This window comes from Phaethon aethereus, assembly GCF_964289735.1.
Source record: "Phaethon aethereus genome assembly, chromosome: Z".
Classification (NCBI taxonomy): domain Eukaryota; kingdom Metazoa; phylum Chordata; class Aves; order Phaethontiformes; family Phaethontidae; genus Phaethon; species Phaethon aethereus.
This window is the reverse complement of record NC_138577.1, coordinates 65,643,859-65,667,707: the sequence shown is the minus strand read 5'-3', so window position 1 is coordinate 65,667,707 and position 23,849 is coordinate 65,643,859. Positions and strand designations below refer to the sequence as shown.

At 39.5% G+C, this 23,849-nt stretch overlaps 1 protein-coding gene across 1 annotated transcript in view; it reads right to left on the bottom strand.

Moving 5' to 3' along the window:
* WDR36 (WD repeat domain 36) overlaps window positions 1–22,643 on the bottom strand; it is a gene marked incomplete at its 5' end in the record, with an annotated part of 35,173 nt that extends 12,530 nt beyond the window's left edge. The window contains 16 exons of the mRNA XM_082013226.1: window positions 2,103–2,182; window positions 2,956–3,064; window positions 3,347–3,512; window positions 4,795–4,909; window positions 6,041–6,195; window positions 7,661–7,744; window positions 8,406–8,471; window positions 11,414–11,534; window positions 12,101–12,276; window positions 13,961–14,093; window positions 14,981–15,035; window positions 16,711–16,843; window positions 17,731–17,848; window positions 18,328–18,428; window positions 21,291–21,318; window positions 22,497–22,643. Of these exons, the coding sequence (XP_081869352.1) occupies window positions 2,103–2,182; window positions 2,956–3,064; window positions 3,347–3,512; window positions 4,795–4,909; window positions 6,041–6,195; window positions 7,661–7,744; window positions 8,406–8,471; window positions 11,414–11,534; window positions 12,101–12,276; window positions 13,961–14,093; window positions 14,981–15,035; window positions 16,711–16,843; window positions 17,731–17,848; window positions 18,328–18,428; window positions 21,291–21,318; window positions 22,497–22,643 (1,787 nt within the window). The remainder of the gene's footprint in view (window positions 1–2,102; window positions 2,183–2,955; window positions 3,065–3,346; window positions 3,513–4,794; window positions 4,910–6,040; window positions 6,196–7,660; window positions 7,745–8,405; window positions 8,472–11,413; window positions 11,535–12,100; window positions 12,277–13,960; window positions 14,094–14,980; window positions 15,036–16,710; window positions 16,844–17,730; window positions 17,849–18,327; window positions 18,429–21,290; window positions 21,319–22,496) is intronic.
* Between the last annotated feature and the right edge of the window lie 1,206 nt (window positions 22,644–23,849).

The window sequence follows — 23,849 nt, the reverse complement described above, 5'->3', positions numbered from 1 at the left end:
TTCCTGCTTGTAATGATTTCTACAGAAATAGCTCATTTTTTTCTCAATTTTCAAAAAGCCCGACATGCAAAACATGCACTAGGAATACTCGTATTATGTAAAGACAGTTAAGCAGCATTCCCAAGTGAAAACAGATGCTCCTTAAGTAAATGGTATGAATCCTATTAAAGTGAGATGGTATTTTTTGTAACACAGGACTTAGTAATCTAAAAACACATGCTCCATCCTTTTATAAGGACAATATCAAAGCTGAGTTTTTAGAATGCACAGTTCATAATATGGTTCTCCTATTCATGAGCAAATGTACCATGGTAGAAGTAAATCAAGCATCTGACTTTTTATTAAAAGCTGTTCTTCCTTTTCAATACACTCCTCTGCCTACAATTATGGGAAAACCTTTCTCTTAAATTCTGGAAGAACAATTTAATCTAATTCCTTTCAAAAACGGCGTTTGTCATGTACCTGCCCAGATTTCAGCTTGACCAGAATTCCTTCAGTTATTTGGAGAGAAGAGATAAAATATTTACCTATGTGTTACACACAAACAAGAACTACAGTTAGAGTACTTTTAAAAAACAGTATGAATGGATTCTTACTGCAAAGTGTTATGTTAGTAAAGAAATGAAAGATACAAGTAACATTTCCAAAGTTTTGTAATTAATGCCACAATTTTTTCTAGGCATATCTTTTTGGAAGGGAAGGAGGGTTAGAAAGAGGAAGTCCAAACAGAGTGTCAACTTCCCTCCTATTTATACCTGAAAGAGGACATTTACTGTCAATCTTGTCCCATGTTAGACCAATGTCGTTCATCACATAAGAATCAGTCATTGTTTGTTGAGATTCAACACACTTTTCATAGTAAAATGAAAACTTTTAGAGTATACAGAATTATTTACCAAACTACACCAAGAAAAGTAATGAACCCAAATGAACCCAAATTCAGTCCCAGGTATGACCAGAGCTGCACACCCTGTAGCACTACTTTAAAAAAACTATTTAATGTGCTGCTAAAAGAATGCACTAGCAGTACTCAATTACTTTTCAGCCTTTTTCTTCTGGGCTCTGGAATTTCTTGTACTTGTGTACTTCTTGGCCAGATTTCATTCTGAGAGAAGACTACTCACAGTGGATCATAAAAGAGTATTTTTGGCAGTTGCAAGCATGCACAAATGAAAAACATAACTGAAGTAAAGCCTTACTATGTTGCTAAAATGAATGTAAGTGAAAACAGGTTCTTCTTTACAAAACCAGCTGGATTTACAAAATCCAACTCTGGGGCCCCCAGCACAAGATAGACATGAAGCTGGAGCAAGTCCAAGAAAATTATCTGAGGGCTAGAACAGATTTCCTATGAAGAAAGGCTGAGAGAGTTGGGGTTGTCAACCTGAAGAATAGAAAGCTCTGGAGAGACCTTCTTGTGGCCTTTCAATACTTAAAGGGGGTTTGTAAAAAAGGCCAAGACACACTTTTCAACAGAGCTTGTAGTAACAGGACATGGGGCAATGGTTTTGAACTGAAAGGGGGTAGGTTTAGATTGGCTATAAGGAAGAAATTTTTTACAGTGAGCATGGTAAGACACTGGAACAGGTTGCCAAGAGAAGTTGTGGACACCCCATCTCGGGAAGTGTTCAAGCTCAGGTTGGACAGGGCTCTGAGCAACCAGATTAGTGAAAAATGTCCCTGCTTATGGCAAGGAGTTTGGACTAGATCTTTGAAGGTCACTTGTAAGTCAAACAATTCTATAATTCTGTGTGTACTTCAGCATATCACAAAGCAATTCTCCATAAGAAATCTCTTGCCATTTAGATTATAGTGCTGCTTCCAGACAGAGAACAAATTCACACTCATTCACACTACATGAAAACTCCAGGTTTCATCACTACATCTTCAGGACATTGTTATTCTGTATACCCAGAAAAAGGCACATATTGCTAGCATTGCACACAACTAAAATGCAGGGTACTGAGTTGTTACACCATGTACAACTTCAAGTATCACATAGTACAGGTTGGTGACAGATAATCAAGTCAGAAGGCTTTTTGCCACTTAATAGACAGAAAGATGACAATAAATTTTTGCTATATGTTTTTAAACTGACTCACCATCCAGAAGGAAGGTCCCAAGTCTTAATGGTACAGTCCATTGACGAAGTTATTAGCCAACGACCATCAGGACTGAAAGTCTAAAATAAAATAGTCAGTTCAATGGCACAACTGACAAGTTAGTCCCTACAGGAGGTCCTGTTTTACGCAGTTCAAGATTAGAGTGCTCCAGGATGAAATGGCCTGGCCATAAAATAAAACTGACACCATTGTATTGAAAATGAGAAAAGGACAAAAATGGAAGCTCCTTCAGAACAGGTTTAAGTATATGACACAGGATACATCTGGTTGTTAGTAAAAGCACTTTGGTCCTCGCTTTTACGTTAATGAAAACCACTGAGCATAAAACTGAAGAAATCAAATACTTGCTTACTAGCACTTAGAATTAAATCAGAAGCTAAAAACTATTTCAATGAACACTACAAAGCACTATTACACAAGATGTAAAATAAGGAATTATTAGTGCATTGCATAATCTCAGATCTGTTTACACCTTTTATTTACCTGGCTCATCTTTTCTATATATACCAGTTCTGTATAAAGGCTGTTGCACAATTTTGCTCCTCAGCATGGTTTTCATTATTCCTAATGCTTTATTTTTTTAAACACAAAATTAGCTTGTTGCAAAGGTAGAATAAAATCCCAAAGTACACTAAAAATACCTGGCCATTCGAACACTATACCTCTTAACCTGAAAACTAACATCGCCAAAACTGCTGTAGAGCTGAACTACAACTACTCACAGCTGAACATAATACTCAGCAACTTAATATATGCAGAGAAATCCACCATCTTTAATATGAATTAGCTATTTGTATATGTCACCTATCACAGAAAATGAGTTAACAATTACCATGTCATTAATCCGTCCATGGTGTCCCGAGAACGTCCTGACAATCTTCCTGGTTTCTATATCCAAAACACTAATACTGAAGTCATCAAAGGCAATTCCCAGAATACCACTGCCAAGAATCATTAGCACATATGATAGTGAAGAGACAAAAAATAAAACCAACATCTTAACATTGCTCCAAAAATTTTCATCCTGAGGTAATCTCAGATAAACACTATTACATTCCTTCAGTCTAATAAAATGTCTTGTAGTCATTTTGTTCTGTCAATTAGTAGTCAGTTGTATTCCAAAACGTCAGGAATTTAAACTTTATTAGAATATTTGGTTGCCATCCTAGACTTATGTACTTAGAGAAAAACAATATGCACATGACATTGCTTCAGTTTCTTACCTGTCTCTGTGAAGCAGGATTCCACTTGGGGAAAAAGAAAGCTCAGTGGAGTACACTAGATCTTTAGTTTTGAATTTCCAAAATTTAATTAATCCTTCACTACCAGCTGTGATTACCAGCTGGTTTAATCCATCCACTGCTACTCCCCTTATGGCTCCCTCATGTGCTGCAAATCAAGGGACAAGAAAGTTGCATTTCAGAATTTAAACACAGCATGGAAATCAGCAGAATGCCAAACACTGTTTTGTATGTCTTTGCCTAAATACACTAAATGACCAGTAAGCATGTGACAATTCTAAAGCCACCTGAAAAGACTGCTCGAGTATTAGAAGTTTCTTTATCAGTACAGAAATCAAATTATTTTCAAGTAAGCACCTAGAATACAATACAAAAGTTTTGAGTAATTGAAGCTGAATATTAGCTTTTATTTCTGATTTCAGTTTGGGGAGCTTTTTCTGAATGTGAGATTTGAGGGACTTTTTGGATCACTTATGGAATGCGTCCAGAGGGCCTGACCTCTCCAGACAAAATTTACAGCTTCAGTTATGGCACAAAGTCTGGGAGTCCTCCTAGGCTACTTTACACTGCAGTGTAAAGATAAGCATAGCTCCTCTGGTTTTGAATCAATTTTATTTCTTAATCTATGCCTAGGGCTACTGGTGAGTAACCAAACTTTTATAAAATTCATCCCACTAACAAGCAATGACATTATAAGATGACCACTTCATGTTTGCTGTGCTAGATGGCTTTTAGAAACTCAGTAAAGTTTAATGGTTCATCCGGACACTTTTTTTGTTTCTACAACAAAAAATTCAGATCATGAGGGCCCTATTACAAATTGCAGACTTACGAAGCAACAGCAAGCATACATGAGGATACATGACGTGAAATGTATATGTATGCAACTGTTAAAAGGAATTTAAGTCTGAACACTGACACTTACATTAAGTCCTAAGTTTGCAGCTGGGTAATTGAAAATAATAGCATATGCAAAGATCTGGGCTTCCTTATGATTTCAATTTCCCATGCATGTAAAGTATTCTTTCATTTTTAAGTAGCAAAGACAAAACGTATAGGAAAATTTTTCTCAGGGATAGAACTCTATAGCAAGAAGCCAAGCACTGGAAATGTGATTATCTCAAAAAGAGATGAGGCCAGAGGATCACATTTTAGTGCTAACCATTTTGGTAACTAACAATTTTGTCTTAGTTGAAACCAAACATATGCTAACGTCAGAGCTGTTAAAACTAGCAAGGATCCTGTCCTTCAGACTAGGTTTCAAATTACTTCTGATTACACTGCAAGATAGGACAGTGTAGGGTAACTAGAGAAACTGAAAAGATTCCCAAATTCAACTCAGAAGCTATGTTAAGTTTCCTAGATGACAGAACACCAGGTTATTGCTGTTCTGTTAAGCATTCATATTTTAAAAGTGTAGCAGTTCTCACCTCTTTCTTTGCCATAACGCCCTCTGTGAATGCCAGACTGCATGTTATATACATCTATCTGTCCAGTTGACAGCCCAATTACAGCGAAGTTCCCACATGAGGTAATGTCAACTGCCTTTCAAGGGGAAAAAAAAGAAAACCCACCTATGAAAACAATTTTTTAAGTGTATATTTAATTAGCAAAGTTGTTAGAAGATATATAACATACCAGGAATACAAAATACTACTATGTTTTTATTAGACTTCTTCAAGGAAAATTGCACAAAACAACAGATTACATCTCAAAAAAGTAGACTGAGGAACTCTTAAAATAAGCAAAGTAAGTAGATGGGAGTGCATGTTTATGAAGGATAATGAAATACTGACTTAGTCACATCTATAAGAAGTCATATCTAACATCAACACTGTAACCTAAATGACTAATCCATATAGTCAAGACATCCACAAATTCAATCCCTAAGGCCGACTGCACACCTCTTTCAATGCCCGTATTGCCAATGGCACCCCAAAATAGGGTAAATTCACACAGAGTCTGAACAGTAAGAAACAAAGAAACAATGGTCTAGATGTCTTGGAAAGATAAAGTCCAAAGAATCTAGTCGTTAAAGAAAACCAGGTATTTACAACTGAACTGATCTTGTCTACCACTTAACTACTAAGCATAAGGTCAGAAAAACAATTTTTCACAAGATACAGTAGTAGTGTGAATGCCTAACACAAGAAGTATGCAATAGTAACTACCTGTCTTGCAAGCTCATAAGCTTCAGTAAACATATCTCTTTTGTTGAGTGTTTGACTTTCACTGTGTCCAGCTCAAGTTGTAAAGCATTTTAGAACAAATATTCTGCCTGCAATTTGGAAATACATTTTTCCATATTGCCAAAGAAAAAGCATCTTCAGCAATTTGCATTCACAGAGCAAGCTGATCATCACAGGCATATAGTCAACTCTACATCACTATGACAGATAAAAGGTAAACACCAACCACCTATCTGAATCAGAAAATAAAATCTGCACTTAACCTGGATGTTTAAGGAAAAAACGCATATGCAGCTTTTTTCTTAAGACCTTATGTATTACAAAACAGCTAGTAGGACACACTGAGCTGGCAGAAAACACTTTGCAAAGCAACTAGAGCACATCTAGTCTAGATAGTGCTTTTACATTCTAAATATTGCTTCTGTAAAAACAGAAATCAAAATAGCATATACATATGCTGAAGCAGCATTACCCTAAGTAAACTTACTGTTGCACATATATCAATAGGTTTGTGTTTGCTAAATTCTTCTGGCCTCAGTTTATGAGCTCCCATGGAAGTTTTCTGATAGTTCCAGGTTGTACAGGTTATATAGCCTTGATGGCAGGCAACAATACTATCCCAGTCACTCTGATGTGCCACTTCTGCAATGTAACACATGTAACACATTTCCTTTTAGAAACAATCATTCTAAAATCAAATAAGCTATTCTGATATCATAAGATACCTTTAGACAGAACAGTTCATATTTATTGTACTTGTTGGGCAGTCAAAAGGCTACCATTCAGGAAAACCACCTGGTAAACCACTGTGCATATGCTAGTGTAACTAAAATGCTAACAAAACCACAAGCATTTTTTTTGGTATGTTTCATGTCTTTTTGTACTTGAATCTATGTGGTTTGAAAAGCATATTTAAACTTAAGTGGTTTAAACTGCTCAATCTGTACATACTTCCAGCTGAGTCTCTTAACTGTTTCTTCAGCTGCTGAAGCAGCAGAAGCCACTAGGTTAACAATGAAAAGCAGGGCTTAAGAGATAAGTCTGCTTCACATAGCAAAAGACTTTTCTGTAATTGTAGGAAAATAATTCCTCAGACGCTCAGTATCCAAACTTTGTAGTCAAATATGACATATGGGAATCTAAATAATGAGCAAGTTTGCTTTTCTTTTCCTGGTATGTATACATTAAAAAAAAAAAAATTGAGACCTTGAAATTGGGTGTTTCTAGAACTTCAAAGAATGAAATAATCAGATACAAACTGGTTCACTTCACCAAAGACAATCTAGCAAAAACCAAACAACTAATTAAAATGTACTTAAATAAATGTTTTCCTATGTCTCCAAACACATTTAATGTAGTTCTACTACCTTAAATCAATCAGGCAGGTCTAATATTAGTTTTAAAAGTGCATTTTTATATATTTGCAACAAGGATGTATAGATTGTCTGTATCACTGAAATCTGCAATTATAAATATGACATGTAATCATACAGGTACACAAGATTGTAAATCCAAACCTTTCAACATATGAAACAATCAACCATCCTCGGAAGACAAAAGAATAGCTACACATAAGACAAGAGACTTCCAGTCTGAAGAGGAGGTCATTAAAGAAACACATTTTGATGAAGCAAAGATAATTGCTCTCCTGCTTCAGAAAGTTAGGTTCACTATTCACATACTGAATTACAACTGAACAGACTAATTGAAATTTGACTTCAAAAAGTGACTAAAATAAAGGAACTGGGGAATCAAAATCAACTACTATAAGATTTCCTCAGCTGACAAAGACCTTTATGCCCCCTAATTGCTCCAGCCTAGAATATGTACACCAGAAGATTCTGGCTCCTGTGCTGGAGATTTGCAAGTCAAGAGACAGTTAAACATAAAGACATTTTTGAAATAAAATGCTCTTTTTTGAAATAATAGAAAAGTTTACCAAGTAAAATATCATTTTAAACTGTCACTCAACAGCTTATGAAGGGCCACAGAATCTTAATAATCTCAGCTTGGTACAGCATGGGCTTTCAATACAGTAGTATCTTGAGGGTTAGAACACAAAATGAAGACACGATGAGCTCTGTGATGTATCTCAGAGACTACTTACCTGAAGCAAAGATTGTAATTGGTGGAAGTGCCATCGTATCAAGCTTAAGACCTTTCTTTTTTGATTTCTTTTTGTTAATGGAACCTGAAAAAAAAAAAGAAGTGTTTCAATTTCATGGCTAGGTCTGAGAATAATGGTTTCAAAAGGACTGTCTACTAAATGTAAATTTCCTATTAAACTTAATAAAATTGACTTATGTTAACACAGCACTGCTGTTACCTGCAGTTTGAAGAGCTAAAAACATTAACAGAGTTCCTGTCAAAATTAATGTGATGGTGAGTACATCACCATCCTATTACATTCACAGATGTACTACTCAACACATTTGTTCCAGGATCTTGTGTTGACAACCTAATGCAGAGGTCCCCCCATCACAGCTAAAACCATAGGCATACAGACACGACTACACAAAGCAATATATAACACCAAGCCTTTCAATAGTCAAAGAGTCAGGAATCTCAAATATATGCCCAAAGGAGATGTTTAAATACTAAAATCATGCCAAATGTTTCCCACAGTGAAATAATACTGTCAGGCTACAGATACTACTTTTCTTAAGTACAAACAAATCTGAGACTACAACTTTATATACATCAGGAAGGACTGAATTTGCAGAACAACTAAGATGAGTAGTTCTCATACAACAGTTCAAGTGAAAATAAGGCCTAATGTTTTAGCCCCTGTTTACATAAATACTTTTCAGGGCTTTTTTCACCAATGTTTGTACTTTCACTGAAATACTTACCACGTCCTAAGCTTTTATTGAACTTTTCATGCACTGTTGAAAAAGACTGCAATGTTCCATCTTGGCCTGACAAAATATTAGCAGAGAACATTGAAGGGCAAAAATCAACTTTGTGTTTACTCATAACCTATCTAAGCAAGAAAAGCAGAAGATTAGCACTAAGAAACCTCAAACACTGTAATAAAGTATTTACTAAAAATTCTGGTCCAAGAAACAAAACCAAATACTTTTAAGTAGCAGAACTAATGGACACTAATTTTCTACAGCCTATATCTCATTCCTATTACTTTGCCCCACACATCACTAGAATGACACCTCTTTTACAGACATTTCTCCATGTTCAATTATTCTGTGTCCCTTCATTTCTACACACAGTATCTAGCTGTTTTCCTAGCTTTTGATGATTAAAACCTTAAATAAGCTGGTATGTCCTTCAAATACCTCCATAATACTTCCAAAACTTTTCGATGACCCCATATACTCCCTCACCAACTAAAGTATTTCTGTCTTTATCCTTTGCCTAACCAAAACATGCAGTGGATGGTTAAGAACTACACCGTGCTTAGCCAGTAAGCTAGACAAACAAAAATGGCAAAAGTTGAGCTGTCCATCTTTCCTGTAAACAGAACATTAATAGGACTTCCCTCCTCTACCCAGTGACCGACGTTCACAGAATTCACCGGAATTTAATTTAATTTAATAGAGGAACAGAAGGCTAGTGTGAACATCGTGAGGTTCAACAAGGCCAAGCACAGGGTCCTGCACCTGGGTGGAGCCAACCCTCGCTGTCAATACAGGCTGGGGGATGAAGGCGTTGAGAGCAGCCCTGCCGAGAAGGACTTGGCGGTACTGGTGGGTGAAAAGCTGCACAGGAGCCGGCAATGTGCGCTTGCAGACCAGAAGGCCAACTGTATCCTGGGCTGCATCCAAAGAAGTGTGGCCAGCAGGTCAAGGGAGGTGATTGTGCCCCTCTACTCTGCTCTAGTGAGACCCCACCTAAAGTACTGTGTCCAGCTCTGGAGCCCTCAGCACAGGAAAGACATGGAACTCTTGGAGTGGGTCCAGAGGAGGGCCACAAAAATGATCAGGGGGACAGAACACCTCTCCTCTGAGCACAGGCTGAAAGACTTGGGGTTGTTCAGCCTCGAGAAGAGAAGGCTCCTGGGAGACCTTATTGCAGCCTTCCAGTACTTAAAGGGGTCTTATAACAAAGATGGGGACAGACTTTTTAGCAGGGCCTGTAGTGACAGGACAAGGGGTAATGGTTTTAAACTAAGAGAGGGTAGATTTAGACTAGATCTAAGGAAGAAATTTTTGACAATGAGGGTGGTGAAACACTGGCATGGGCTGCCCAGAGGGGTGGTAGATGCCCCATCCCTGGAAACATTCAAAGTCAGGTTGGATGGGGCTCTGAGTAACCTGACCTAGTTGAAGATGTCCCTGCTCATTGGAGGGGGTTTGGACTAGATGACCTTTAAAGGTCCCTTCCAACCCAAACCATTCTATGATTCTAAGGCTCAAATTTAAAATTAGCCAACAGGGCCACTTTGTGGGGGATGTGGACAAGGCAGAACCAGAAACTAACAGAAAATGAAATTGCACAATGCATCTAAAATTAAAGGCACTGAGATGACTTTTAAAAATCAGAAGAATGACAAAACATTTTTACTAGGCGAAACAAGTAAGGAAACAGAAGATTAGTCAAAATGAATTTAAAGAATCTGAAAGACAATGGAACAATTATAATATTCAAGCAACCCTTCCTTGCTTCTACGATACAGAAGTAAGGCAGGATGTATGTACTGGGAACTAGGAGAAATGTTAAGCAGGATGAAAACCAGTGACATCGGTGACATTTTACGAAGCTAATTTGTGAAGATGCCTGTTCTACGGAAACCAGTAGCGCCTGAAAGAGACCCTACAGCATTGCTACCTCATTTCTGTTGTACAAAGTTTAACCACTGGTTCAGAAAGGAATGTAGAGTCTGTCTCCTTACACTGCAGATACATCAGATCTCAAATGCTTGAGACCCTTTTCACTTTAGTAGTTGCCTCTGTGCCCTCAACATATGTTTCAGTACAGTTAACAAAGCAGTAAACTGCAAAGGCAAATGTGAGGATTTTTAAGCAACTCTTAATTGTTACTGTGGTTCATCTGGTGTGACCTGAATTACTGTCAAGTAACCAGTTACTTGAATCCAAGTTACTAGTTGGATGACCAGCAAGAGATTTTAGCACAGGTGGTTTTAGCACAGTGTATTGCTGTACCATATTAGGTGTTATATCCATCAAAACGTAGCATAATGTTTTCAAACATTGCCCATGTAGACAATTTCATTACTTCAGAGTAATTAAAGATGAGGGGAAGAGTGTCTATTATTCCATTACTGAAGTGTTCTGGGCCACGAAACAGTCTGATCTAGTATTTAATTTCCTAAGGGTTATATTTATAGATTTTTAAATATGCTAGTTTCTCACATGCATTTTTACACTTTTAGATTAATATGTTGGTAACAAGCAACCTTGGGAATATATATTATAGACACAATTGAGCTGTAACAAATTACAAAGACATTGCAACCCACAAAGCTTGCTTAAACTAGTGGGAAAAGTGGAATGGCTCCTCTAAGTTACTGAATACATTACACTATTTACTTTTTCCCTGTCACAACAGAATTTCCTTAGTTGTTATAGGTTTTCATTTTGACCAGTTGATAGTTCCTTACAAGATAATGAAACAATTTTTATTCATCAAACATATAAAAATGGATGAAAAGCTTTTCTGCTTGTAACTACTTTTCAGCCTACTCGCTGATGTATGTTCCTCTAGGGAAATGATGAAACAGTTTGATAATAAATGATACTGTCTACACTAATCACTATGCTTCATAATTACACATAAGTAACACAGGAAATATAACCTATTGTATTAATAAAACAAAGACCCTTAGCTCTGAATGTTTTCTTTATCACAGAAGGATATCAGACCAAAGAATGAGAATTCATACCTGCACTAAGAATTTGCTCTCCATTTTGCCCATGGTATCTGATTTTTGTTGGTGGTGCACTATGTCCCATTCGGCTTCTCAATACACGTCCTGTACCACCAGGTCCATCAAAAATCCACACCTGCCTCCCCCCAAAAAAGCAGAAAAATTAAGCTGATAAGCATTACCCTGACAATAATTACATCTCTTGACAGTGCAACAGGCTTAGCCAGGATCTGGTGCAGCGAACTTCACACACTGGGTTTCATCCTTGATCCTAAAACTCTCAAAGCTTCCACCACAGCAGCTGATTGTTCCCACTGTTCATTCTATCATCCACCTCTGATGCCATTAGCATGCAGCACCAGGGACTTTTATCAACAGCAACTGCTCATGACCCAGAACATTATAAAAGCAAATCAAGATTTGAGATAGTGCACCCGGATATAAAGTGTGTTTCTGGAAAAGTGGATCCAAAGCTTTGTTCTTCAACGCTATCATGAAGTGATAAATGAAGCAGTAACATCACGATAGCAAATCTTTAAACTGCCCCATTACAGATAACAAGAGCCAGCAACTTCAGTGACTTAATGTTGTATTTGTTTCATTCCAGAACTGCTACTGCAATCCAAATTAAACATTTACACTTTGGAGTACTACAAGAGATAAAAAAAATAACAGCAGAGAGCAACAGCTATTACAACTTACCCGTATAGCGTTATCAGCACCATTAGTAATAAGAAGTGGCTCTCCAGGGACAAACGACATACCAGCTATTGCTGTGGAATGGGCATCTTGCATCTGACACATTAGTTTCTTCTCTTCTAAGTCCCACAAAGCAATATGTCCAATTGGGCTACCAGCTGCCATTACTGGGTGTCCATCTGCTCGAAACCAAACAAAAACCACAAAAAAACACCCCAAGAAAACCAACAAAAGATTTGCTTGTTTCCATTCAGCTCATTCTTATTGACTTCTCACATCTGAAAACTGATGCAAGAAGAGACTACAATCACAAGAAAAAAATTCTCAAGCTGATTCTAAAAATAATCTATGTTTTAACTGAAATATTCTAGTATTTCAAATAGAAAAGGCACAAAGTTCACTGATAATAAAAACAGGATTTTTTTCGTATCAGGTAACAACAAGTATATCTAAATCCAGCCACCGATGCTAGAGGTTTTGCTTGAAAGTACAAGAGACATTGTACCTGTACCATTTTCAAGTTACTTTATACCCCAGATTCTTCCCCAAATTTATTAGACTTCACTCTTTGGAAAGTGAAAACTCCTGTATCACCACTTCAGAAGTTATCAGTCCTTTTTTTTAATTTCTCTGAACTTTATGGCTCAACGACTTGCAGAAATAAATTCCAGAAGTTGATGACATGTTTATTCAATCATGCTAAGCAATAACTAAAACGTCAATTCACAGAATTTTAATTTTGTTCTAATTGTTCCATCCTGTTTCATATTAAAGAGATAAACATATCACACTGAAGTCTAAAAATATACTACAAATATTCAAGTTTTAAACTTATCAAGATAAAATTCCACCAAATATCCTGCATAATTGGTAACTAATCTTTTCACTTCAACAAAAGAAAAAGCCAGTTTCCAATTTGCAATTACAGACATCATAGGTAACTAAACCAGACAGTCCTAGGGTTTTCTTTTTTGGTAAAGCTTCTCAGATATGGAAATTTGACAAGTTCATTTTAATTTAAATAAAGAATACTTTACTCAAAGACTAAAATGAATACCCAAATTAAAACAAACAAGTTATATTTACACTAAATTTCCTAACTAAAAAGATAGGAAGTGTGAGAGGTCAGAGAATGTCTGAAAGCCACACATTCAAGCAGGTAATAGTAGTTATTTAACTGCATTAATACTTTGAGTTAAACAAAAAGGCATTCTTTCCATGTCTCACAAGTCTTTCCAGTAGCAGTCTTCCTCAACAGGGTCTGCATCAATCTATATTCTGTTAAGATTTGCAAGTTAGTCTATTCAAATGAGAGATTAGATTCAGTATCAACAGCTCTGTAGGCAGGATCAACACTAAAGTAACTAGCTTGAGGAATTAGTACATGCTCATTAGACCAAAAAAAAGCTGTGAATATAAACAATGGTTCCCAGTTATATTCATTCAGTAGTCACCCGACTATTAACATTCTAACTTTGTTTTGGAGGGGGAAGACACTATGGAGAAGTAGGTTTGGATACTAACTTAGAGAGTACTGATTACTCTGCACTAGCTCTGATAACTGTGTAATGTGCTAGCTCTTGGCACACTGTAAACATAAACTGTCTTACATTTCTTGGAAGAAGTAATACTTTATGTCACAATTCCTGTGCACTGAGCTAGTACACAAGAAAATGCTATAAAGCAGCCAGTATGATGAAGATGCATGATCTCCCTATTTACTGGTAACTTTTGTAGATTATCTGCAGCCTCTGAAAACTAAAACTCTCAGGGCAAATTTTGATTCTGAAATGTTTTATCAAAACGTATTTTCCTACCTGCCACTTACGTTTTAGTGATTTTATCCACATTTGCACTACTTACCTGTACGAAAAGATATTGCTGTGATGGGACCCCAGTCTTGTTGGAATTTCATCAGAGTTTCATCAAACTTAATATTATGTACAATGATATGACCAGATACAAGACCAACTGCAACAACATCCACTGCTGGAGCCTGAAAGAAAAATTGAACAGCAACTGAAATGAAAAAGGAAAAGCTTGTTGCTGCACTACTAATACCAATACATAAAAGACAATGTATGTAAGCCCAGGACAAATAGTAAAGAAACAAATAAGGCATCTCGTATGAGATCTTCTATGTATACTACCTCAGTGCATGACTGAACGTCTGGTAAATCTAAACAAAAAGAAATGAGAGATGCAAGATTTTGTGCTTTGGATCCATACATCCAAGTATCCATTGGATGAAGCAATTCTGTTTATAGAAGATGTAAAGCCTTTGAAAAACACCTCACTTCAAGTTTGCAGTAGTTCTGGTAGGCCACTATACACCCTGACACACACCTCCATATTTACAGGTTTTATCCAGGACAACTCCAGACCGTTTTCAAAGCTGTCATCAATGTTACCAGTACTTTTTAATTAAATTTTATCTACAAAAATACAGCAAATATATTCACAAAATCTTTTCTTAAATCAGCTAAATCTACATTTTATTAACCTCTAAAGCAAAATAAATTTAACAAAAAGCTACCAGTGTAACAGAAGTTACACGATACACATGCATCCTGCAAACAAACTGTTTCTGTGAATTCATTACATCATTCAGTGAGTAAAGATTACAGACATGATGAACACAAGACTATAGGTATCATCAACACAAAACAGCTAGGACGCAAAATTTAACAGAACTAGGACTCAAGGAAGGGCAGATAAGCCTTCAAGTTTACCTCTCTTCAATGTCTCAAATGCTCAAGAGATGGTTATTAAAATTACTTGAGAGAATACATGTCATCTTTATTGCTTTAATTTTAAACAGTGATATTTTGCCTGCTGTTCTTGATCAGTTATGTAAGAAAATAAGATACCAAAAACACTAACTTGTTCAAGAGTTGTGACCGCTAAGTGCCATCCTGGAAATGAGTATAAGAGTTTGCTGGAAAACAAACAAAAAACATGAATCAATTAACCTTTGGGGATTTTCCACAACAAAATAGATGCTTTATATGGACTTACACAGAAAAGTCCATCAGTTTTCTGTTCTTACAAACAAGTTAAAAGGAAAAAAAAACCTAACAACTGTGATACTAATAAGTAAGGTTAAGATTAAAACTTACGGTTAATTTTTATTGAAAAAGATAGTGCCATGCATTAATACTGAAAACGTGACATAATTACATAACGTATTCATTACATAATTAATAGGGAGGAAGAACCCCTTCTATGCCAGTTGCTCCCCATGTGTTTCTGCTCTTCAGAATTCTTAATATCAACATAAAAAGCCAGTCTTGGTCCAACTTCTAACAAAAATAAATCCTTCATTTGCTGGGCAATTTCCCTAAATAAAGAGACTAAAACATCTTAGAAGCATATCCCATCTTGTTTCTTTCAGAAATGGCAATATCCAAAATGTGAAGCAGGACTTCACCAACAAGGCAGTCATGCAGTACTTACTAGGGCTGAAATTATGAACACAGTATTTAAGCACAGATATGATTAAAAAAAACTATTCCATCACCACAGATATAAGTTGTCATTCTTAAAAGACTACCAGCAGCCATGTGTTACCACGTCTCACTTTGCTTTCTTGCCAGAGACCATCAAACTTTCCCTTGAGTTCTACCAATTTACTTTTTTGTCTAATTGTGCCTGCACCTATCTACAAAATAAACTACTTGGGGAACAAACAGTCAAAAATAGATATTGCTTAACCCAGCAACATTACTAAAGAGCAGTAACAGTCCCGTAAATTTTTACACAATTAAAAGAGAAACTAAGCCATCTAAGGAAGACTTTTTGTTACCTAGGATGTATTGCATCTCAGATGCTGCGACAGGCATTGAAGAGACATAAGAGTACTATGAGACATTTACTTTTCTGCATTTTTAGGTTATTCCTATTTGCCAGTTTATATAGCATATCCAGCAACTCCAAAACATCAGAATATGAAACAAAAAAATTAGCAAATAGTTATGAGAATAAAACACTGAGCTACGCAAGCTGAGTTAACACCTTTTTGCAGTATTGCATACATTATCATGCAAGGAAGTTCACTGTAGCTGTCATGAGTTAGAAAGCAGCTGATTGTGGCAGGAATGAAATACTGCCACTATGGACAGTGCTCTACCGGGACGTGCTCAGAGGCAATTACATGTCTACACATCTCTTATTTGAGTATAACAATCAAATGCTAGTAATTACACCTCCATGCTACTTTCCAGCACTTCCTTGGACTCACAACAAGTAAAAAATTAAGCTTGGAAGAAGGGAGGCAAAAGGCCTGAACATGCATTTACTAGTAATTTAATTAATTTTCATGGGAAAGCTACGTGATTCCAAGAAATTAAAAAAAAAGTAATTACAAAAAAATTCCTGAACAATCTCTGGCATTTTTCAGTGAGAGTAAACACTACGCAACTTGAAAGGCATCAGCATTCAGGGAGCAGCAGCAGCATTCTTTGTTCCTGGAGACAGACCAACTGAAAACTTGTGCCAAAGGACTCATGAGGTAAAAGATTCCATGTTCAAAATTTATGGTACTTAGAAGTATTATTTGTTGCGTATCAAACTACTTGGAGCATGAAATGTATCCAAGTTATACAGAATCTTACTTGGATCTTATATTCCATAGCTGCAAGCTCCCTTGTTCACTCCCAAGAAGAATTTTATTCAAATAGGTGCTGGGATGCAGAACTGCAGAAACTGCAAAAGTGGTCTTATCAAAATCCACTTGAAGATACTCCTCTGCAACAAAGTAAGAAACAATGTTAGTGTGGCTACCCCTACAAATCTGCACGCTTGTCATCCCTTGGCAAATGTAAAGGCAGAACTGGTGTTTACTCTGTACAAGTCTCCTAACTGGTGTTTCTTGCATTAAAGGATTAGCTAACACGTAACAGGACAGGATAAACTTGTTTACGTTATAACATCTGTTGGCTTGAAGGTATATTTTTTCCCTATAAGCCTACCTAACACCACAATGCTGGCAAAACTGTAGTGATTTATATCTTTCTGAAGGATTCCTGCTCCTGCCTGAGCAAAACACCTCATCTGATTATCATGCCTTTTGTTTGTTATAGCAACTTCAAATCTCTAAAGACTGTCTGCAGTCACTTTTGAGATCCAGCATCCAAGGAATGACATTGGTCACACCAATGAGAAAGCTTTCTAAAGAAAAAAACCTCAGGGCAGGATTTCATAACGCACTTTACAATGGCATGAGAAGATGCTGACGCAATCAAAAGATTATTCGTAAGAATTTAGTCTTACCCAGACTGGTAAATATCAAGGAATGACAGGATTTCAGAGATGGTGATGAAGCTCTGTACCACAGTCTTTACCAGAAAATGGAACACTAAAATGCAATTTCTGCATAAGCATATCTCTTTATACCTATAGGGAACCTTACTGGGTCTTTGCATGTGGTGCAGGATCCATTCATGAAAAACTACTGTAGGATTAGGACTCCAGAGTACTATGTAAACGGTAATATCATTTAAGGATTTTTTTTATTTTCTAAGAATAAACTACTTCTGAACCTGTGGATTTAAAAAAATCTTTTTTTTTTAAATCACTATGTTACAATGCTATACCAGCCCATAAAGTAGCAACAAAAATAAAGTGTCTCTCACCTTCTGACTGTATATTCCAAACGATAAGAACATTATCGACATCCACAGAGATGACATGATCACCAAAAGGCTGCAGAAGGTGTATCCTTGCCTTGTGACCTTCGTAGGTATGAACCACCTGTAATTTCGAAATAGAAATGGTTTCAATATAAGCTGTTCAGGTAGCATATCATGTTAACATAATACTTGAGGACAGGTAACACATGTCAACAACAATTTTAAATAAAATATATGGAAAGGCCACACAGCTTTAAGTGGAAGATAATTTTCTCTGATATTTAAAACTGTCAGAAAATATATTTCAACTAAATATTTTGATTATTTTGTTTAACTTTAATTTATGTGAACAATTTATTTTCAATTAACTACCTAATTATTGTAATTAATTCATAAAACACAGGTCAGTCATTACAAAACTTGCTCATCCATTCTCCTATTCTAAGCTTTTTATTCCTCCTTCTATAGTTTTTGTTTCCCTAAAATTTAAGGTACTGAATATCTATGGAAATAGACACTTGTAGAACATTAACTGTCTTGAAAACACAAACACTACACAACTGTTTTGTACTACTAAGCAATAAGTAAACTAATAAAAACCTCTTTGTTCCTGGCAAAAGCATGGAGAATGTTGTCATATGAAGCAAATATCAACATGCGGTCTGCTGCCAAACATGCAATGTCTTGTGGCAAAGCATTACCTGTTAATCAAAAAAAAGAAAAGTTCAGCATGTTTCAGGTTCATAACAAAAGAGAAAGCCTGACAGTGTATTTAATTTAGCAATGGTGACCCATCAAGAAAGCTCTCCTGTTGAACATTCTGTGGGATTTCTTAGAGAAATGCACACACTTCAGAATAAGGCAAATATTACCATAAATAACATCACACTGGTAACAACATTAAGTAACATACCTACCACAAGGTGGTTCTTTTAAAAAAACACTTAATAATAAATTACTGAATTACCACTGTAAGTAAAGGCACACGTTAACTTCATTACAAAGAAGTTATCCCAACATAACACTTCTGTGGACTGTCAGATCCCATAGCCCACTGGACTGGAACACAAATGAAAAACTGAAGTCTCAGCATTAGCAATGCATATTAGGTTAAGCCATTCTGCCAGATCTAGAAGCTAATGACCCACTCCTGCACCCGTTTCCTGGTTATAGCTAGAGACATCAGGAATTCACTGCGCTAAGCATACATCTCACTCCCCACCTTGTGGCTGCTTCAGAAAGAGTATTTACTATTGTGATCTACTACTTTACTAGCTCAAAAAGAGTCAAAGCTCCAGACCACATTAAGAAGCTTTTGGTGTGGTCCCAAACAGCAGAAAACTGAAAAAAATTCTCTAGGGAAAAATACTCTCAATCTAGGAAAATATAAAAATGCAAATCATAGCGCCTAACGACTGTACAGAGAAACATCAGACCAAAAATCAGATTCTGTGGGAGTGTGCCTATGATACAAACTTACATGATCACATAGCAGCCTTCCCCAAAATGTTGCTTTGTACTATTAATTATTATCAGACACAAAGAATCCTGTAGCCTTTGCTGTACTGCAGCACAGCTTCAATGGGAAGAACTAAACTAAAAAAAAAAGGCTGCACTTTATGAGAGGTCTCATTTATTTGACCACATTAGACATCTTCCCTACATAGTGCCTTTGCAGTGACTTAGGCCTACAATCAGGTTACAGATACCTGCTACTCCACATGAGCTGTATGCAAGTCCACTTAGGCCAAGACAGTTTTAGGCACACCCCAATTAAAAAGTTCAGGGCTCCAACCACTAACATCAATACACCAACAACACTGCACAGAGAGGCACATAGCTCACTTCTTCAATCACAGTTTTGTATGTAAACATCTCAATTTCTCAAAAATCTTAAATGATTACATCTGTAAGAAGATATAGCCCACGGAGAAGGATTTCACAGAATATGCAGTGTTTTCACCATTCTGTAAGTTAAAAACAGAAGTTATATTAATGTCTTCACAGGTGTATTCACTGCTGATCTTCTAAATCTAGTCCCAGTTGTGCGACAGTTATTTATTCTCAAGTTTATAAGTTCTCTGTTAATAAAAAATATTTTGCTTTATAAAGTCCATGCAAAAGTTCGTGGTATACTGAAGTAAAAGACCTACTTTTCAAGACAGCATGCACCTCACTGAACCATCTAAACGTCAGCTGGAAGGGACCTTTGAAAATCATCTAGTTCAACCTCCCACCCAGCTCTTCCCAAAGCTGGATTATCACCAGTACTATATCAGACTAACTGCAGCTATGCCCAGCTGAATCTTGAAAACTTCTGGGGAAGGAGACTGCTCAAGCGCTACACTGTACTACAGTTCCCTCTTAGTCAGAGGCATTTTTTGTGACCCTCTCAAGCTGCAATCTGTGGCTGTTGCCCCTTGTTACTCTGCCTACCATTACCACCACAAATTCAGCTCTGCCATCTTCGTAACTGCCCTTCAGGTAACAGGCTGCCTCTAGGTCACCCCACATTTTTCCTTCCATAAGGCTAATAAATCCAGTTACTTCAATGTCTCTTCTCACAGTGACACTCCCAATTCCTCAGCATCCCTCCTGAAAGAGAAAGGGGAGTGGTGGGAGGGGGAGAACCACATTGAATATCGCAGTCCAGGTATGGCCTCAGCAGCACGAAGCACAGGAGAATAACAGCTTTCCCTGATCTGCTGGTCATGTAGCTCAGTACACGGCTTGCCTTATTCAGTCACTACGTTGGTCCACGTTCAACCTGGCAACAGCACAGCCCCAGCTCCTTTTCAGCAGAGTGCCACACAGTCAGTCAGCTCCTGGCTTGTTCTGTCCCAGATTCTGGGATTCTGCACTTTCCCTCCCTGAACTTGGTGAGGTTTCTGTTGGCCCAGGCCTTGCATTTTGTAACATCTTGCGAGACTGAAGCTCTGCCATCCTGGGTGTCAGCCACTCCTCCTAACATAGTATTGTCTGCAAATTTTTACAAAAAGTGCACGCCGCCTCATCACCCGGGCTATTGATGAAGAAGCTGAGCAGCATAGGCCCTGCTGTTGACACCTAGGGTGCTACGCTTTATTACTAACTGCCAACTGGATGTCAAGCCACTGATTTATACCCTTTGTATCCAGCAGTCCAGCCAATTTTTAACACTCCCTGAAGACTTTTACTCCCATCTGCACCTGCTCTGTTCCTGTAATTATTTTCCTCCTATAACACAGCCTTCTAGTAACCACAAAAACCACAAAAAAGGGGATCTGGAATTAACTGCTTTATTTATTGATCAGTCCTTGAAGCCTAGGGCCATTCTTGGAAGAACAAGATGACAGGAATAGAAGGTTCACAAGGTATAACCCTAAGAGAACTAAGTTACAATTGCAACAGCAGTCTTACTTCCAAATTGATATCTGATATTTCTGAGACTCATTTCAACATATTTCAGTGTAAGTATTAGTACATACAATTAATTTTCCATTTTTGACTTGATAATCAAGTGCTGATGTCAGATGTGTTAAAAAAAACAACAAATGAGAAATGAACAATCTGCGCATACTTACTCACAGCAACAATACCAAGCTTCTTCACCTGCAAGGAAAATGTTAAAAAGGCATTTTTAGTGATTGGTTGCAATGAATTCGCTCTAAACAGAAATTCAAAATTCTAGGAACCACCCTAGATAAGGAATTTGCATGCCTCACAACATAAAAAAAAATTCATCTTAGTATACAACGTATCTAGAGGAAAACTCACAAACAGCAGGTCAAAAGGAATGGGAAAAGACAACCATTCAGCAACAGTAAGTTGTGCTTCTTGATATACTTTACCCTCATGCACAGGAAACTAAGCACATGTTTAGCCACCCTGCAGACCTTAGGCAAATTTGTTTTCGTATCATCTCTTTTTCTACTTTATTTCCACTACAACCACACTGCATTATTATCTTATCTCTGTTCACATCAAATTTGCTTCAGTTACAGTCATCTTTGCCCACTGATATTCATTACTATTTTAGTTGAAAGTCTGTGGAGAAGATCAACATGCATGAACACTAAAGACTACCATAAAGTTACAGGAAGATCTATGCTGTCTGCACTGTGCTGTTCACTAGTATCACTTGATTCAGTTGTTTTGTAACTGTTTCTGTACACCGAAAATGCTTTTATTGTTGAGCAAGAAGCGAGTCACTGTCACAGGCTTTCATCTTGCAGAACTGAATTATGCTCATCTGCTTCCGTACAAGAGAAGTTTTAATAAGTTCCAACGCATTGCCTCCTAAAACTGTAGCCCTAAAACGCTACACCGCAGCTATCCAAACTGCAAGTGAGCTTTGGGCTATCTAGCAACGAAGGAAAAGCTTCCGCATTTGGACCCTCCCCTGCCCGATGGATGGGCTGTGCCGCACCGGCCAGGGCACGCAGAAACCCGCCAGGGCTGCCCGCACGGCTAAACAAGCCCGTTTTGTCCTGTTTAACCAGCAGCTTCTCTTCCTCCCAGTCACCCTCCGGCGAGCAGTCCCGACTGACGCCGCGGCCCTCCTCACACGCTCCCGCCTCACGATGGCGAGGCTGGGGGGGCCAGGGGGTAGAGGATTGGGGGGGCGGAGGAGAAGGGGCGGAGGAGAAGAGGCGGCGGCCCGGCCCTGCCTCATGCCCGGACGGGTGGCCTCCCGCCACCCCAGCCTCCCCAAGGCGCAACGCCAGCCAATGGCGAGGCGGGAAAAGACGCCGGGGAAAGGAGAGGGGGACCAGGGGCCGCGTACTCACGTTGTAGGTATGGACGCTGCGCCCGATGGCGGTGGCCAGGTAGAACTCGCGGTGGCGGCTGTGGTAGCGCAGGACGTGCGGGACGTGGCCGCTGAAACGGCCGAGCACGCGGAACCCAGCGAACAACCCGCCACCCTCACGCGCCATCTCCCCCGCACGCGCCCGCCGTCCGCTCGCAGGAAGCGTCCCCCGTCCCACTTCCGGCCAGCCCGCCGGCACTTCTCCCCGCCCCCCCCCGCGTGCACCGTCGAAAGCGGTCCCCGCCGAGTTCCGCTATCGGGGGGATGATGCCCGGCGGTCCCGTTCCAGACGTCGGTTTGCCCGGCGGGTCGCGGAGGCGAATGTCAGCGCCGCCAACCCGGCGGGCGCGGTGCCAGGCAAGGCCCTGCCGCCACCAGCACGGCAGTCAGAAGACCGTCACCCACCAACGCCTCTACAAACACCCCCACAGCCACGACTGCTTTTTTTTTTTCCTTCCTTTTATTCTTCTTTTCCCGCCCCGCAAACCGCCAAGCCCGGCTCAGGCGCTGGCGGCAGGGGCAGCCCCGCCGCGGGGGCACGCAGCAAGGCGGAGGAGCGCTTCGTGAAGCGGAATCCCGGCCACCCGCGCGAACGACCGCTCTCCCTCCGCAGGTGGTTTCGGGTTTTGTTTGGTTGGTTTTTAATAAATTATATTTTAAAAAGACACCCCGCAGGATGATTTCGTCGCGATGACTGCAACGGCGGACAATAAATACGCAGCGAAGTCCCGCGGAGGGGAAAAAAAGAAAAGCCACCTATCCCAAGTTGATGTAGCTCCTCCACACCGCCAGCAGCTCCTGGGCCTTGCTCTCGTCGCAGGGGGCTCGGCTCGCCTTCCCGGCGGCGGCGCCCTGCCACCGCACACGCGTTAGCGTCCCGCCGACGTCCGCGGCGGCGGAGCCCCCGGCGCTGCCCCCGGGCCCGCCGGCGGCTGGCCTGTCCCGCCGCCCCGGGCCCGCACCCACCTGTGGCGGCCGGTAGCCGGGGCAGTGCCGCTGCACGACGGAGAGGGTGCTGCGCCACAGCGGCGGCCGCCGGCCGCAGCTCCGCGCCCTCTCCAGGACGCACTCTAGCAGCCGGCCTGCCCGCTCCGTCCGCCGGGAGCCCTGCGGGCAGGCGGCCGGTCACGCCCCCGGGCCGCGGCCGCAGCCCCGGCCCCGCTGGAGCCGGCAGCCGTCGGCCCCCTTTCCCTTCAGCCCCCTTAAGAGAAGGTTGCCCACCCACCCATTCTCCCCCCTCGCTCCCTGTCCCCGCCCGCTTCCCCCCTTTTTCTTCCTTCCCCCTTTTCTCCCTTCTCCCTCCTTTTTCTCCCTTCTCCCCCCTTTTCCCCTC